We start from the raw sequence: 14,681 nt of genomic DNA on the forward strand, positions 1-14,681 counted from the left end.
CAAAAATGCATAGGAAGGACATATTGACAACTCAATTTAAAAAATTCCATTGACATGTTGATTTTTAAACAATAAAATAGATTTTTCTGAAATATTGCCTCATTTTCCCCCTGTCCCATCTAATATGCTTAAAATTATAACCAACAGTTACCTTTCAGAGGCGCTTAAACCGTATGTGACATTGTAAGGGTGATAATTTTGGTAAGAATAGAAAAGCGTGTGAGGAGAAAAGAATAAATACGCATGGCATCATTGATTAAATAATATACATCTTCTTCTATCAAGAACGTTATCATTCCCGCCCATATTATTCAATATTAATATAATATTAGATGCTGATAGTCGATAGAGAAATGAATAAAATGCTAAAAATAATGTCACCTTCTGTCTGGATTCCTGAAAATGGAGGCCCAGGAATTTGGAAAATACTTACCGGATTAGAAACAGATGGCTTGTCGGAATTGTCGATAGAAATGTGCCTTTAGTCCCATGTCTAGAATTCCACACCACTCATTATCCTCATCTCATATCAAGAGCATGGATATTCATATAAAAATCAAGTTAATGATGAATACATCAAGTCAGCCTTTAACTCTGATCTCACAAAGATGTTTATTAAATGTAATACACCCTTATCTATTGCTAATCATCCTACGTTCAAAAAATTTATGGAGAAATATACGGGTAAACACGTCCATTCCCGAGGAACCGTCATTAAATTAATGGAGGATGTTGGTAATGATGTCATTTATAGAAATACCCCCATTGTAAATTGTGAAGTTGAGATAATTTTCAGCATGTCTTAAGTCATCTACACCAAATTACGATGAAGTTATCAGTAAATAGTATAAAATATTTACTAATTTCCAAATAGAACTCTGAATTTTGTACTATCTAACGGTAAGTATTCAATTTTTTTTAAATCTAACCATAAAATATGATTCTATTTTAGCTAAACATATCAAGAATTATGATACAGAACTCATTAAATGGAAAACACAACTGCTTAAATGGTCACAACAACGGGGGTAGTAGCTTTGGATGGTTCGCAACTAGTTTGTCTGACACTAGTTTTCTTCACTTAGAGGGTTGGGTATGATCATTAGGTTTTCCAATATTACATGGTCAATAAATATTACTTTTTTATCACTTAAGGCTTAGCTATGGTTGAAGGGCTCCAAGAAATGGTGTTCAGAAAACTCATAAAAGGCAAAAACAACGGCTTAAATGGTCACAACAACGGGGGTAGTTGCATTGGGTGTAGCATTATAATTAGCAATTGTGCGTATCTTTCATGATAATAGTATGTTGTTATACAAGCATAAATAACCGGGGGGGAAATCTTTTTTTGATGCTCTCAATAAGGAGTAATATCGCCGGACATTACTACAAAATTAGTTTTTGCTCTAAATCTTTACGATGCCATGTTAGAAAACTACATTAAGTCAAGAATGGTTGCCTGAATTGTCTTATCAGTTATAAAGGAGTCTTATTTTTATATCTAAGATAAGTAATTAAGGTTTAAAATTTGACTGCATGGATTAACTTTTCTTTTTTAGATAAATATGAAATAAATGAAAATGGGATTCTAAAAGCTGTTCGAACTCAGATTGGAAGAAGGTATGGATTTAAATCTAACATTATTTTATTATTTTGACGTATACTTTATTATTAATAATTATTAAAATCTCATCGGTAGAGATATATCTATTCTGTGCACAAATGTATATGCAACTTGCACATGAGGAAAAAAGGGTGATGATATTTTTGATTAAACTCCACGTCTGGCTTGTGTTTTGCAACCTAAAGTTATGACATATTGAGCTGAATTCTGATGTTAGAACAAGCCAATATTATTTGGATTCTGTATTTATAATTTATTATTAGTTATATGATTCTAATGGTTTAATTTTGTTTATTTAACTTAAATGTATGATTGTTTATTTTTTATTTTTTAGTATGTAGATTATATTTAATTTAAGCCTTCTATTTTAAACTTGGAACTTCAAATATATTTCGAAATACTCTTACTTTGTCGTTTTATTAGTTATTATTCTGAGAATATGGTTCATAATGAATTACAATTTCATGGAGTGTAACGTTTTCAAATCTACTGTAACGGATAAAAACAGTCTAAGTCAATTATACGTAGTATATCTTAACATATATTAAACATTTTGCTAATAAATTCTTTCGTTATACCCTCAAAAATCATAATAAAGCAGGCAACTGATAAATACTGATGTGGTGGTTATCAGTGAGAATCACATCAGTATTTTAAACAATGATGCCATATGTCTTTCTCCCCCCCCCTTCTCCTCGCACGCGTTTTTCTCCAAGATATTATCAACTATTGACATTGCCCTCCCCCGACCTCCCACATTTAGACTAAGCGTCATATTTTTGTAATACAAAAAGGAGTAAGGTTGCGTGACTATGGCGTCACCATTGTATAATTTGACGACCCACTTCTTAATATATTCAGGCGCTGCTGTTACCACTGCTGAACGAATTTTACATCTCAAAGTCAAATGAATCCCTTTACTTATATTAATAATTAAAATAGATTTCATATATACACCAAAAAAAAAGGACATTTATCATATTTGAATTAAATTTTAAAGACAAAGAATATGTTTTGATGTTAATATTCGACTTTTAATGATTGTTTTATTACAATCCTTAAATTTGTATCAAGATATTATAATTATATGCAATAAATATTTTTCATTGGTTAACAAATATTCGATAAATATAAGTATATTGAGGAAATTTAAAAGAAGTCACATATCTAATACTCCAAGCCCACTCAACATTTTTGATATTTTTCTTGGTTGAGGGATTTCTTTAAACTCCAACTCAATCTTCAGATGTGTCTCATCAATACCAGTATATTGTCCATGTAGAGTCCTGTTGAGTGTATATATTTTGAATTGATATAAATAATTTTTACAAAATAACTTTTTCATTTAATGCTCTTGACATTTTTGGTATAAAATAGATTCCCAGCGACTAAATAACTTTCTTTTTTTTTAATAATGTTTGTATTTTATTTTTAGAATGATCTTTTTTTTCTTATTACTTTTCTGAATAAATAGTGTTCATATTTCATTTAACGATGTTTTGTTTTTTTTCTTTAGAAAAGAACATTTATTTTTTATCTTTAAAAGTACTTTTTCATTAAATAATAATCATAATTCATAATCCTTTTTCTTTTATTAAAAAAATTATTAGTGTATAAATTGAATTTTTTATTTCATTTTAACCAGTTCAGGGTCCCCAGTCAAGAGCTCAGACCTGGAACAAGTACCCCCTCTAAAATATGCCCTGACCATAAAAATAATTGAAGAAACAAGCCTTACCAAGATTCATATCCGTTCACAAAGTTGTCTTTAAAGCATTTTCTCACATTTGCAGAAACCGGTGCAGTTATTTGATTTTTGTACGAAATAATTTTTAACTAAATGGACATTCAATACAATAACTTCTCATTCATTAATAATGACAAAAAATAAAAAACTCACGGTGCAATCTGTATGTGGAGGAGCTAAATTAGGTAAATTAAGAATATGTGATGTAGTAAGTATTTTCATAGACTTTAATTCCTTGTTTATTGTAAATGGAGAGAAGTGAAGCTCTTTTAAGAAATTTTGTGCTGAAATGAGGTAAAATGAATATACGTAACTATAATTTTATGATACAAACATGTAATTAAGTCTGGAATCGGGTACTCTATAGGAAAATTAATTGTATCAATTGATTCTAACTCAAATTCTTCACCATTTAGATGTAATTCGTCAGGTATTTTTGACTCTTTTGCAAAGGATATTCTGCAATGTTGGAAAAATAAATCAAATTACAATTAGGAATCATAAAAGTGGGTTAGCACAACTATCACACATGCAAATGATTACATAAAGATTTAAATGATATAAAACACCGTAATGTTTAAAAAAATAATAATAACGAGATCACCCTCACAAATTCATGTTTGAAGAAGAGTAGCTTAGCTGCCATGATGACGGTTCATTAAATCAGCCGCGGGCAGCTATGAGATGAAAGAAATAAAAAGAAACCCTACCGTATTTTGCAATAATATTGGGAGGAATTACACCGATATTGATCCTCAATTCTACTCCGAGTCCAACAAGGACTTGCATTTATAACTCCACAACAAATACTTGGAGTACTAATTGTTGTCTCTTCAAGAAAAAGAATGACAGCTTTGGTATATAAAAAATACTTTTAAGACAGCAATTACAAAAAATACGCAATCTTCCAATTTCATATTTTTTTAAACCTCTACGGTTATGTGTATCGACAATTTATTTTTTAAAGCATTGTATATTATATTCTTCAAACTTGAACAATTTTCCTTATCAAAATAAGGAGGTTTTGCTATTTAACATGTATCTTGCTTGCAGGAATGAAATGACCAAATTAGCACATAAATTATTAGTATGGCATTTTTTCCCCTCAAAACAATCAAAAATTTGAGTTACAGAACCTCTTTATTTTGTCAAGGAGAGTCGTTGAGGTTTGAAAGCTATATTATGCAAAGTTCTAAGAAATAAATTAAGTCTACAAGCACAATAGATGTTGTTAAATAACTTATTTAAATAACTGTGTAATATGTTAGTAATATATTGATGTAGGATTATCATTTAACCTTACAAAGTAATATTTTTCCATACTTACGAATGGGATAAAACTTTGGTAACTTCTTTTGTTATATCCCAATTAGTCAAAGCATATTCGGCAGTATCATTTTTAAAATTTAGTTTTGAAACAATATTTCTGAAAAGTTTAAAAGTTACTAACTAACAATAATTAATATTATATTAATAGAAAAAATAATTTTATTGAAGAGTTACTTGATAGTCTCTACTTCAGCATTTTCCCAATCAACATGGGCCTTGATCGCTATTGTTTCATAATTCAAACCTCTTATTGGTCGAACAGAACCTATAAGTTGAAACCAAGATTTCCATGGATGGTTTTTTTGCATCGGGTCATTACTGTAACAGTCTCCTATACTCAATCAATTAACAAGAGCAATTTTACATATTTTATAAAATTATTATTTTTTTAAACCATTATTTCAATTCCAATACATACCGTTAATTTGGTACATAACTTTGCCTTCATAGTTAGGATCGGAGTAAATAGCCCAACCCCCTTTATTAACTTTATAGGTTGCAGCTTTTAAAGGGAAGCTATAAGAGCTGAATGATGAAGTATCTCTATTTAAAGCGATATAAGTATGTTTTCCAGTGTCTTCATAAAGCTTTGACTTAAACCAAACATGATTATTTGTATCTACGCACCAAAAGGAATCTTCATGACACTCAATCTATTATAGTGAAGTATGACATTAAGAAAATATTTAATTAAACAGCTCAAAAAATACATGTTTGAAAACTATTTTCGAGTCTTTTTCTTGTTCTATTCGGATCCAGTGAGAGCCCTGATCTGAAGAGCTCAAACCTGATCTGTAATAAATATCTCTATTTCCTGTTAAACCTAAAACAGTTTTGGGACCACCAAATATTTGTTGAAATCGACCATCCACTTTTACCCATCCTGTCCCTTCATTGTCAGGATCCATTGCTGTATTTAATCTATACCAAACTTCTTGATTTGAATTTATCCCCCAAACTCCACAATAGCTCACAGATAGTTGCTTTAAGCTCCCAGGAATAGTTTTCCATCCTGACCCTGATTAAAATTTACCTTAATATTATTTGTAGGCATAAATCAATCAAAGTAATACCCAAAACATTTTCAATGCAGGCTCCTTTTCGATACCATATTTTATCTTTATCGTCGACAGCCCATACATGTCCTTTGTTGCTCACGGATACCTTCAAATTGATATAATTTATTTAAAATAAGAGTGAAATGAATAACCAAATGTTAACTTTACATGTTTCATGGATTCTCCATCCACTGCCACCCATTCCTTTCCTCCAGGACTCTCTTTTCCTATTCCAACCCGAACACTAATTGAACCATTTCCATTAATTCCCCAAATAGTATTTTGTCCCACAGATAATTGTCTTAATCCACCATTCATTCTATTCCAAGATTCCCCACATGAACTTTCACCAGGGTCTAATTTATTTGAACCAATTGTTCGCATCCACACACTGTCATCTTTTGCTCTAATTCCCCAGATTCCCCCCATGCCTACTGAAACGGATTTCATAGCTTGATCTTCAGGACCACATTTCTCCCATTCAGACTCGCCTAATTGCATAGTTGAAATGGTGTATTTTTTTCACCTCTCTTTTATGATTTATTACCTCTAAAATCTGTTGAACTATATACAAAAATTTGGGGACTTTTCAGGTCTGCAGGAAGAAATTTAGCGGAAAGGAAGTTAGATTCTCCACTTGGGATAACAGAATATTTCCCTTCTTCCAAGAACAATGGAGATCCCTTATTTTTTTTCATTTTTTTGTATAAAAATATATTAAATATATCACATATTTTATGATAAATTTTAAAATATACCTGGCATTGTTCTTTTTCATACAGAATCCAAGGATTTCCACGCACAATAGCTGATGAAATCTTGGAATTAAAAGTTTTCTTAAGATTATTGTCAGACTCCATCAAAACATGTTCATTTCCTTCAAAATCAGGCTCAGAATAAATCCTTAATTCACCTTGAAGCTTTGCCATCTGAATATAAAAATAACCAAAATAAATATTAATTTTAATTTCAATTGAATCAATGAACAAAAAATTTAAGAAAAAAGATTATGAAGTAGTAAATGTCTCATGAAATTAAGAGAACATTATTTATTTATGTTATACTTGCGATAGTACCCGGCATTGCTCTAAGTTGTTAGACGTCTTTTAAAAAAAATAGTTAAACTTTGTTTTATAAATATAGAAGATAATTCTTCAAGAAATCCTTGAAGTAACTCCAAGTTTTTCATAAACACACTCAAATGTAAATACTCAATACATAGATGCTCTCTCCCCAAAAATTATAACAGCTTGAGAAAATAAAATAAAAACTTCTTCAGATATCCGACAGCTTCAAAACTCGCACCTAAAAAATGTTTAGCACTAACAATGCTACATATTTAAAACCTATTTTATTTTATTATTTAAAAAACGCACTGAGCTATAGCTACGCATGCTTACAAGTAAAAACTAGAAAACCTTAGTGAGGAATCCTGCAATGAAACAAATCTTCCCATTTCCACCGATGGTTGCATTTAAACAACAGGAAATCTCAAAGCTATGATATGTAAGGCTAAAGTTCCGGAACTTTTAAGTGATAGACCTAGCAGCTTATATGTGAGGCTCAAAAAGTGGAAAAAGGACAAATGCAATGGCTCCCATTTCTGGGTATTAGTAAAGAAGTCTGTGCTACTCAATCATAAAATGTTGTACATATTTGTCATTTGGTTGACTGTGAGACAACTGGAGTATTTACTTGCTCAAACCCAACTGTGGAGCCCAATATATATGCCAAACAGAAAGAAAATTAAAAAACTGAGTGAAAGAACAGATAGAAAATTAAATCTTCCGTCTACACACGCTAGCTGTAAAAAATGAGTTCTCCTCAGACAATCAAAGTTAACAGACAGGCAGAAAACCTTACATCAAGAACATAAATTATCAGAATAAAATAATTATTAATGAATTAAGTTACTTTAATTCATAAACAAATTCATTAGTAGATTAATTTTAATTTAATTATCTCTATCATTTTATAACAATTCTATCAATTCAGTTCTTGTACATCTTTTTTTTTTTTTTTTTGCAACTAGAATTCTTTTTTAGTTTGTTAGGGGTACAGAAAGTATCATGAAAAAAAATTGCGTACGCCATTTGACTTAGTGACGTCATCCCTTATATGTCAAAACGGACATTTTACGGGAAGAAAAGATTTTTCGTTTACAAATATATTGAGGCAATAAGTGATCACGTGGCCTGTCGTTTCATTTAAAAAAAATGAACGGTAAATATAAGCAGATGAACTGAAAGAAATTAAAGATGGAACGTCTTATGGAAATTTTATAGAAAAGAATGCATGAACAGAAAAACTTCGAACGGATCCAAGCTTGTTTATTATGTGTAATATCTAAGTTTGAGAAAATAATCTACTAACTCAACATCAAACCAAATTGCAAATATAAATTAAATATATATTGTATTTTTCCCTGTCAAATTGTCTTATCATCAAACCAAATTACCCTAAATGATAACTTCTTTCTGAAATAATTAAATATATGTCTTATTTTTGTCGTTTTTAATTTTAAGTTGACATTCCTGCATTGTGAAATGTTCCTTTATAACAATTGAATATTTTTTTTAATACAAGTATAAGGTATACATTACCTAGGTAATTGTAATAATACTCTTAACAATTTGTAATCTTGAGTAAATAATTTGAATATATACTAATTTCACGCCAAAAAGGAATAAAAAGAGACATACTGTAATCAATGTCGTAAAGTATTTTTAAAATTCTTGAATACACATCCATCAAATACAATTAAGTGATCTTGTGATTGACTTGATATGTGTATATTTGATATATTTTTTAAATATATAGATTTATTGAAAAATCTAATAATATGTCAACCTTCAAATATAAATGATGTGTTCAGTGAATTTAATCATCAATGAAGTTTAATGAAAATGATAATAATTTTTATTATCTTTCATTAAGGTATTTAAACGTCATTGAGATTTACTACCTAAAGGTATATTTAAAAATGTTAAATATTTTTGTCAAACTGTTTTTGTGATAAGAAAATGATGAATGATTAATTCTTATTTTTTTTGTCCGTCATTCTAAGTTGCATTTATTTATTAAGCATATTATTCACTTATACATTTATTTACCAATCGTTATTAACATTGAGGAAGATATTCAAATAATAATGATTAATTGATGATTAATACGGTTCTAAGCATAAAAGCCCCTTCCAATATCTCATAATACATACCGGTCCACAAGTTCTGCAAGTTAAAATGGTTATTTAATGTTCAGGGAAGCGGTGGCAGAGACGTTGAACCTGCCCGGGGGTCCATTGAGATCCGGGGTACATTATAGGATATTATAAAAGGTATTGTGTTCTTAGAAATACTGTGTCGGTGGAGTTTAAACTACTTTGAAGCCCAGCACTGCAGTTGTACAATCTGAGAGCTGTTGTGTACTTTTGGATATTAAAAGGGATCCATGATACTCAAGGAAATGGGTACAAATGATTTTTTATATATACTTCAATAGTTTGATTTCCCGAATATAATATAATTGCATTAAAATTGTACACGGTCATATTGTCTTTCAATGAAATTACTATCAATCAAATTGCTTAAAATGATATTGCTTTGCAATGATATTATTCTCAACAATTTTGTCTCACAGCGTTAATGTACATCCCAATTTTACCTTGCAACGATATTACCCCCAATGATTTTGCCCACAAACTTTTTACCGGACATCATGATCATCAGAAGATTTTATTAATGTTGAGGTATACATATTTATTTTGCTACTACATTTAAATTACTTTTACGTTGGATGCTGCTTTAGTAGACATCAACAGCAAAATTATCTATTATTAGATATGCGTGTGCCAGGTGGTTCATAGAAATCTGAAAACTTACTAATTAAATAATTAATGAAGGTTAACTGATTGAAATTAATTCATATTTCGACATATAAAAGCATAAGCTATTAGTTACAAAAAAACAACAACTGAGCTTTCTACCAAGTCTACCAGTCGAGAAAATGGCACATGAACGTGATCGACAAATTTCCATTCTCCAAGCAGTTGGGTGTCTCCAGGACCACCATCTACGCCGTCAGCAAGTCTAAAACGTGGGAGAGGAAGATGGGGTCTGTCAAAAAGAACGAAGATGAGTTATAGAAAAAAGCCCAGGCCAATCCCCTTAAGTCCATGTGGCCCATGCAAGAAATCTTGGTGTTTCATACTAGACTATCCAGAAAGCTATTAAAAAAAGTGGGGATGGAAAGAGCCTTGTGAGGGCGGAGAGGCCACTTTTGACAACAGCAATGAAAGAAACTCATCTCCTTTGTTGCAAGGTTCTTTTGAATGAGTCTTTTCAACTCTTTTTTGACACTTTTGACACCCCCTACAGCCTTGATACCAATTACATCGACTACACCTTTTGGTTCCATGCCGAGAGGAAGGTCTGCAGTGTTAGTCATCCAAACACTGAGGCCTTCAACCCCACCGTTATCCACCACTGGGATGACAGAGGACTACATCTGCAGTGTTTGCTAGGCCATCCACCACCGTCTGGAAGCCATAATTGCAGCTAAGGGCATCTATATTAATGATTAAGTGAGCTCAGAAGCAAATCTATTTATTAGGTATGTTATAAAAAATATGTCTTTTTTTTTTTTGCGGAATATTGTGTTTTTTCTATTTATTTTTAATAAACAACAATGAACTTTAGCAAAACATGTTTGTTGTTAAATTGTTATTTCTTAGATCAAGTAGTCACACAGTTCTAATATATTAAGGGTATACTCAAAATGAGGTGTTGACAAACAGACAAATATACTAATTTTGTTTGATTAATATAGAAGAATGGATATTCATACATAAAAACACGTCCTTAATTGAATTGTACATCTCAATTACCAATTGAAAAGAAAAAATCTTTGATATTATGAATTTAACAAACATATAAGCAGAAGTGTATAAAATATGTCCTAGAAAGTGGGAGCGGCTTTTCTAGTTTGCGATCTGAACAGGTTTTTTTTTAATTTTCCAAAGCTGTTATCATTCATGTTTAATACGGGGAGTAGTACCCGGAATTTATTGTAATTATTAGGTTGTCGTCGAACAAACAAAATGTGTCTAAAAAATATAGATTATAACAACCCAAGAAATGATCAATATTACACGCTGTTTTTTGTGAGTACACTCTCACTTAGTTACTCAATACATAGATATTCTTTTCTCAAGTATGAACCAATAATAATAAGAGCTAGGAAAAAATATATTAATAGGACCTGAAGAGCCAGGGAGTACTTGGATTATTGGATGAGCCGTAGCTACAAACCCTTTATCCGAAATGCTAGACACCTACAATGTTTCATTACTATTACTACACTGTTAAATTTTAGCTCAAAAATATGAATATGATATACATCAGGAACCGCTATATACAGTGCACCCTGTATACGCGCTCGATGCTACATGGAAAGCAATGACAGGATATCATTAATATGCCTACATTACTATTTATTATTCTAAAATGACTGTTTTTCATTCAAACATACATATAAACTTTGCTTTATTAATATAGATTTGAAGATAGAACATCTAAGTTTAAACTAGAAACTAATACATGTGCTCATGAAAGTGAGTGAAAAATATTGAAGGGTTGCGTAGGGATTATAACTAGTAATGTAAATTGTGTGTTTTAGCTGGCCTGTGTTTTTTTCTTGGAATGGGTCATCTGAAGAATTTATTTAGCTATTACCGTTATTATTTAACTCCCTGAGTAGTGAAGTTCATTTGGAATTACTTATATTCAAAACATTCGTGTGTGTGGATAATTGACGAAGAGTAGCTTTGAAGAATTCAAACTAGAATTGAAGATCAACGCCAGTGTAATTCTTGCCAATGTCTTTGTATATTTCCTTCCCCTTTCTCCCATGTCACAGCTGATTATAGCTGAAACTAATCAAACGTAACGACAGGTAAGTTGCTCTCCTTCGAATTATTTTCCAAATTGTAAGGGTTACCATGTTGATTTTTGGTTTCTCTTCTTTTCACATACCCAAAATACACATGATGTTCATCACTAGTTCTAAGTGTAAGTCCATGTAGGGCTTGGAGTGTGATTGAAGCTTGACTTCAGATTAGTTTCATACTATATAAATAATTGGATTTGTGTTTATTTTCTTCCAAGTACAGCTGCTTGCAACTGATCTAATGAAACGGCATGACAGCTAAGCTGTACGATCCTTCTTCTAATTGTCAGAATTACCACGCTAATTTTCTGTTTCTCTTATTTTTACATCATGGTAGGAACTAATTTATGCATCACTGCATAAAAGTACTTACGTTCACAATTATAAACCCTTTGAAGTGTACATTTTATGGAGAGTAATGTTCATATTATTTTATTACTATTGCAAAAAGGTACGATTTCAAAGAGTATGTATTGATATCTTATGTATATATGTATAGGGGCCTACATCGAAGATTAGAGGAGACAATATAGCCTTACAGCTAGTCTCTAAATATTTTTGCAAGTACATGTCTATTGGCTACGGAAATATATGTCGTTAAATTAAAAGTATTGATTGTTCATATTTCCACGTTGCACTCGTTATGACCCTAAAGATTCTTCCACCCGAGAACCCATTTTTCAAAAATATCGTTTTAGATTAAACGGAGTGCCGGCCTCCTTTAGATGTAAAACGAATCAATATTTTGCTTCTTCCTCAGAGAACATTTTCTTGTGAACTGAGTCTTAAAGAGCTTGAATAAGACAAAATTTCAAATTACACTGATAGAAAATAAATATATTTATAAATTTCCCTTACTTTCAGATTCAGTAAAGTGCAGCAACTACATGATTTTCACAGGCATGGGGGGTTATTGCAGTTATTTACAATTTGCATGATTAGATCGATTTATTAGTGCTGGGTTTCAGTCTAGAAATCCTAGACCAGTGTACATTTTGTTGGAAATCATATTAAAAAAGTCGAATCTAGATTCGTTCCAATTTAAAATTCGATCAAGGTAAGTCCCACCAAAATAATCAGTCTTGATTAGTATCATTTAAAATTTTGTCTCAAGCAATTTTGTAAATAAAATGCTATTTGTAACTAATATGACCGAACTATGAATGATGTACTTGTATAATTACTTTTTTGGATTTTCATGTCGTTGCAATGTTTCAAAACTCTTGTTGATATCAAAATAACCTCAACGAAGGTTGATTTAGAACAGTGGTTCTCAAGTGGGAGTACACGTGGCCCTTTGGGTACTTGGAGGAGCTCCAAGATTCACTTAACATTTTGAAAAATATAAATATTTACAAAATAGTTTCAATTCAAAAGTCTTCTGCCACAAATTTAGGACATGCCCCTCCTGCCATCTATTGGGGGGAAAGAGAGTCAAGAGAAAGAAAATAATGATCGTTTAATAAAACAACAGTTTTGACACAATGTTTTATGTCGTTTTTGTTTTTTTTCGACTAAAAATATTTTGTAATGTTTAGGGGTACATGGCTAAGAAAACAATTATAGGTGGTTCATCAATAAAAAACAATTGAGATTCCCTGATATAAGAAATTCAATCCCTTCTATGAGATTGTTCAAAATTGGTTTAAGATATGAAAACTATTAAATTCGAATCCAAAGAACGTTTAACCAAAATATCTGTCAAAATTGGTTAAGAAATAAATCACTTAACCTTTGTTAGTAAACATCCTTTTTATGATGCGGTTTGTGAATTGGATAAAAAAAAATACTAATCAATTATATTTAATTTCAAAATAAGCAAATGAACCATTATAATAATTACATTACTTAAATTTTGATCATGTGTCCATCTATTTTGAACTTGTTAATATTAATTTGGGTTCAACAAGGTATAATGTGTTATACTTATAGTAAAAATATTACTTTTTTTGTAATAAATTGTTTGAAAATTGTATAACTTTATGCATATTTTAGGAGTCAAATGAGTACCCATCACTTTTTGATGAAGTTGCAAGGATATAATTAAATTCACTTAACCTCGAATTTAAATTGCTTTTGCATATAATCTGATTTAATGTTTCAAGACCATAATGCAAAACTATTTGTGATAAAATGTAGATTCAAAGAAGTTAGAAGCATTTTTTATAAATCACTATCCGATGGTTAAGGCCAAGCTTGGAAAAGTCGGTAACGAAACGAGTTTTAACACTACTGGACACCTCAAGCTAATATAATATAATCAATCTTCCTTTTGTGTTATTTTTGAGAGTAAAAGTTTGAACGTACTCAATATTTAAAAATGTTGTAGAAAAGAAGTTCTGTATCACCCCCATAGTATGAGGGAGCTTTTTGGGCCTAAAGCATAAAGTATTTAGCCACCCTGGCTTTAGACATTTTTTAAAAGTTAGTAATATGGTCAAATTATTTAACCTACCTGTATATAACCAATCTACTAATTTAATTATATATTTTTGCAATTTGATTCGATTGCCAAATAAATATTTCTTAAAATAAGAGTTACAAAACTAAAAGCAGAAATTTAGTATATATGTATGTACAAAGTATGTATTACCTCTTTAAGAATTTGTTCTCCTTACTTCAAATCACTTTTACTTTTATCTTGAATGTTAAAAAAGCTACTAAGAACAAAATCATTTTGAAAATTGTAATTACACCTTTTTTTTTTTTTTTTTAAAGATGTAAACTTTGTCCTTGTTTGCAATAGACTCTCATTACTTTTACTTTTTTTCCCCAATCCCTCTCTCTTTCTTTACACTTTCTTAAAAATAAAAAATAAACATGTACAGTAACACCTCAGACAGAAATTAATTTGATTAGGTATAATTTTGTCTGTTTTCAGGGATATATTTCATTAAGAGTAAGTTTGGTGTATTATGTTCAAAATATTAACTTTGTATTGAAATATCTTTTAAAAAAAACAGAAATATGCGGTAAA

At 30.5% G+C, this 14,681-nt stretch overlaps 1 protein-coding gene across 1 annotated transcript; it reads right to left on the minus strand.

Annotated features, from left to right (window-relative positions):
- Positions 1-2,527: 2,527 nt before the first annotated feature.
- On the minus strand, positions 2,528-14,454 carry LOC121121995 (uncharacterized). The gene is made up of 13 exons (XM_071890034.1): positions 14,298-14,454; positions 6,517-6,687; positions 6,306-6,441; positions 5,927-6,249; positions 5,774-5,864; positions 5,411-5,718; positions 5,119-5,353; positions 4,875-5,031; positions 4,699-4,797; positions 3,706-3,830; positions 3,525-3,655; positions 3,363-3,460; positions 2,528-2,910 (listed from the first exon to the last, which is right to left on the minus strand). The coding sequence occupies exons 2-13, from the start codon at positions 6,685-6,687 to the stop codon at positions 2,784-2,786; spliced, it is 2,001 nt and encodes a 666-aa protein (XP_071746135.1). The 5' UTR covers positions 14,298-14,454; the 3' UTR covers positions 2,528-2,783.
- Positions 14,455-14,681: the final 227 nt, after the last annotated feature.

The sequence above is a fragment of the Lepeophtheirus salmonis genome, chromosome 7 (genome assembly GCF_016086655.4).
Source record: "Lepeophtheirus salmonis chromosome 7, UVic_Lsal_1.4, whole genome shotgun sequence".
NCBI classification, from domain to species: domain Eukaryota; kingdom Metazoa; phylum Arthropoda; class Copepoda; order Siphonostomatoida; family Caligidae; genus Lepeophtheirus; species Lepeophtheirus salmonis.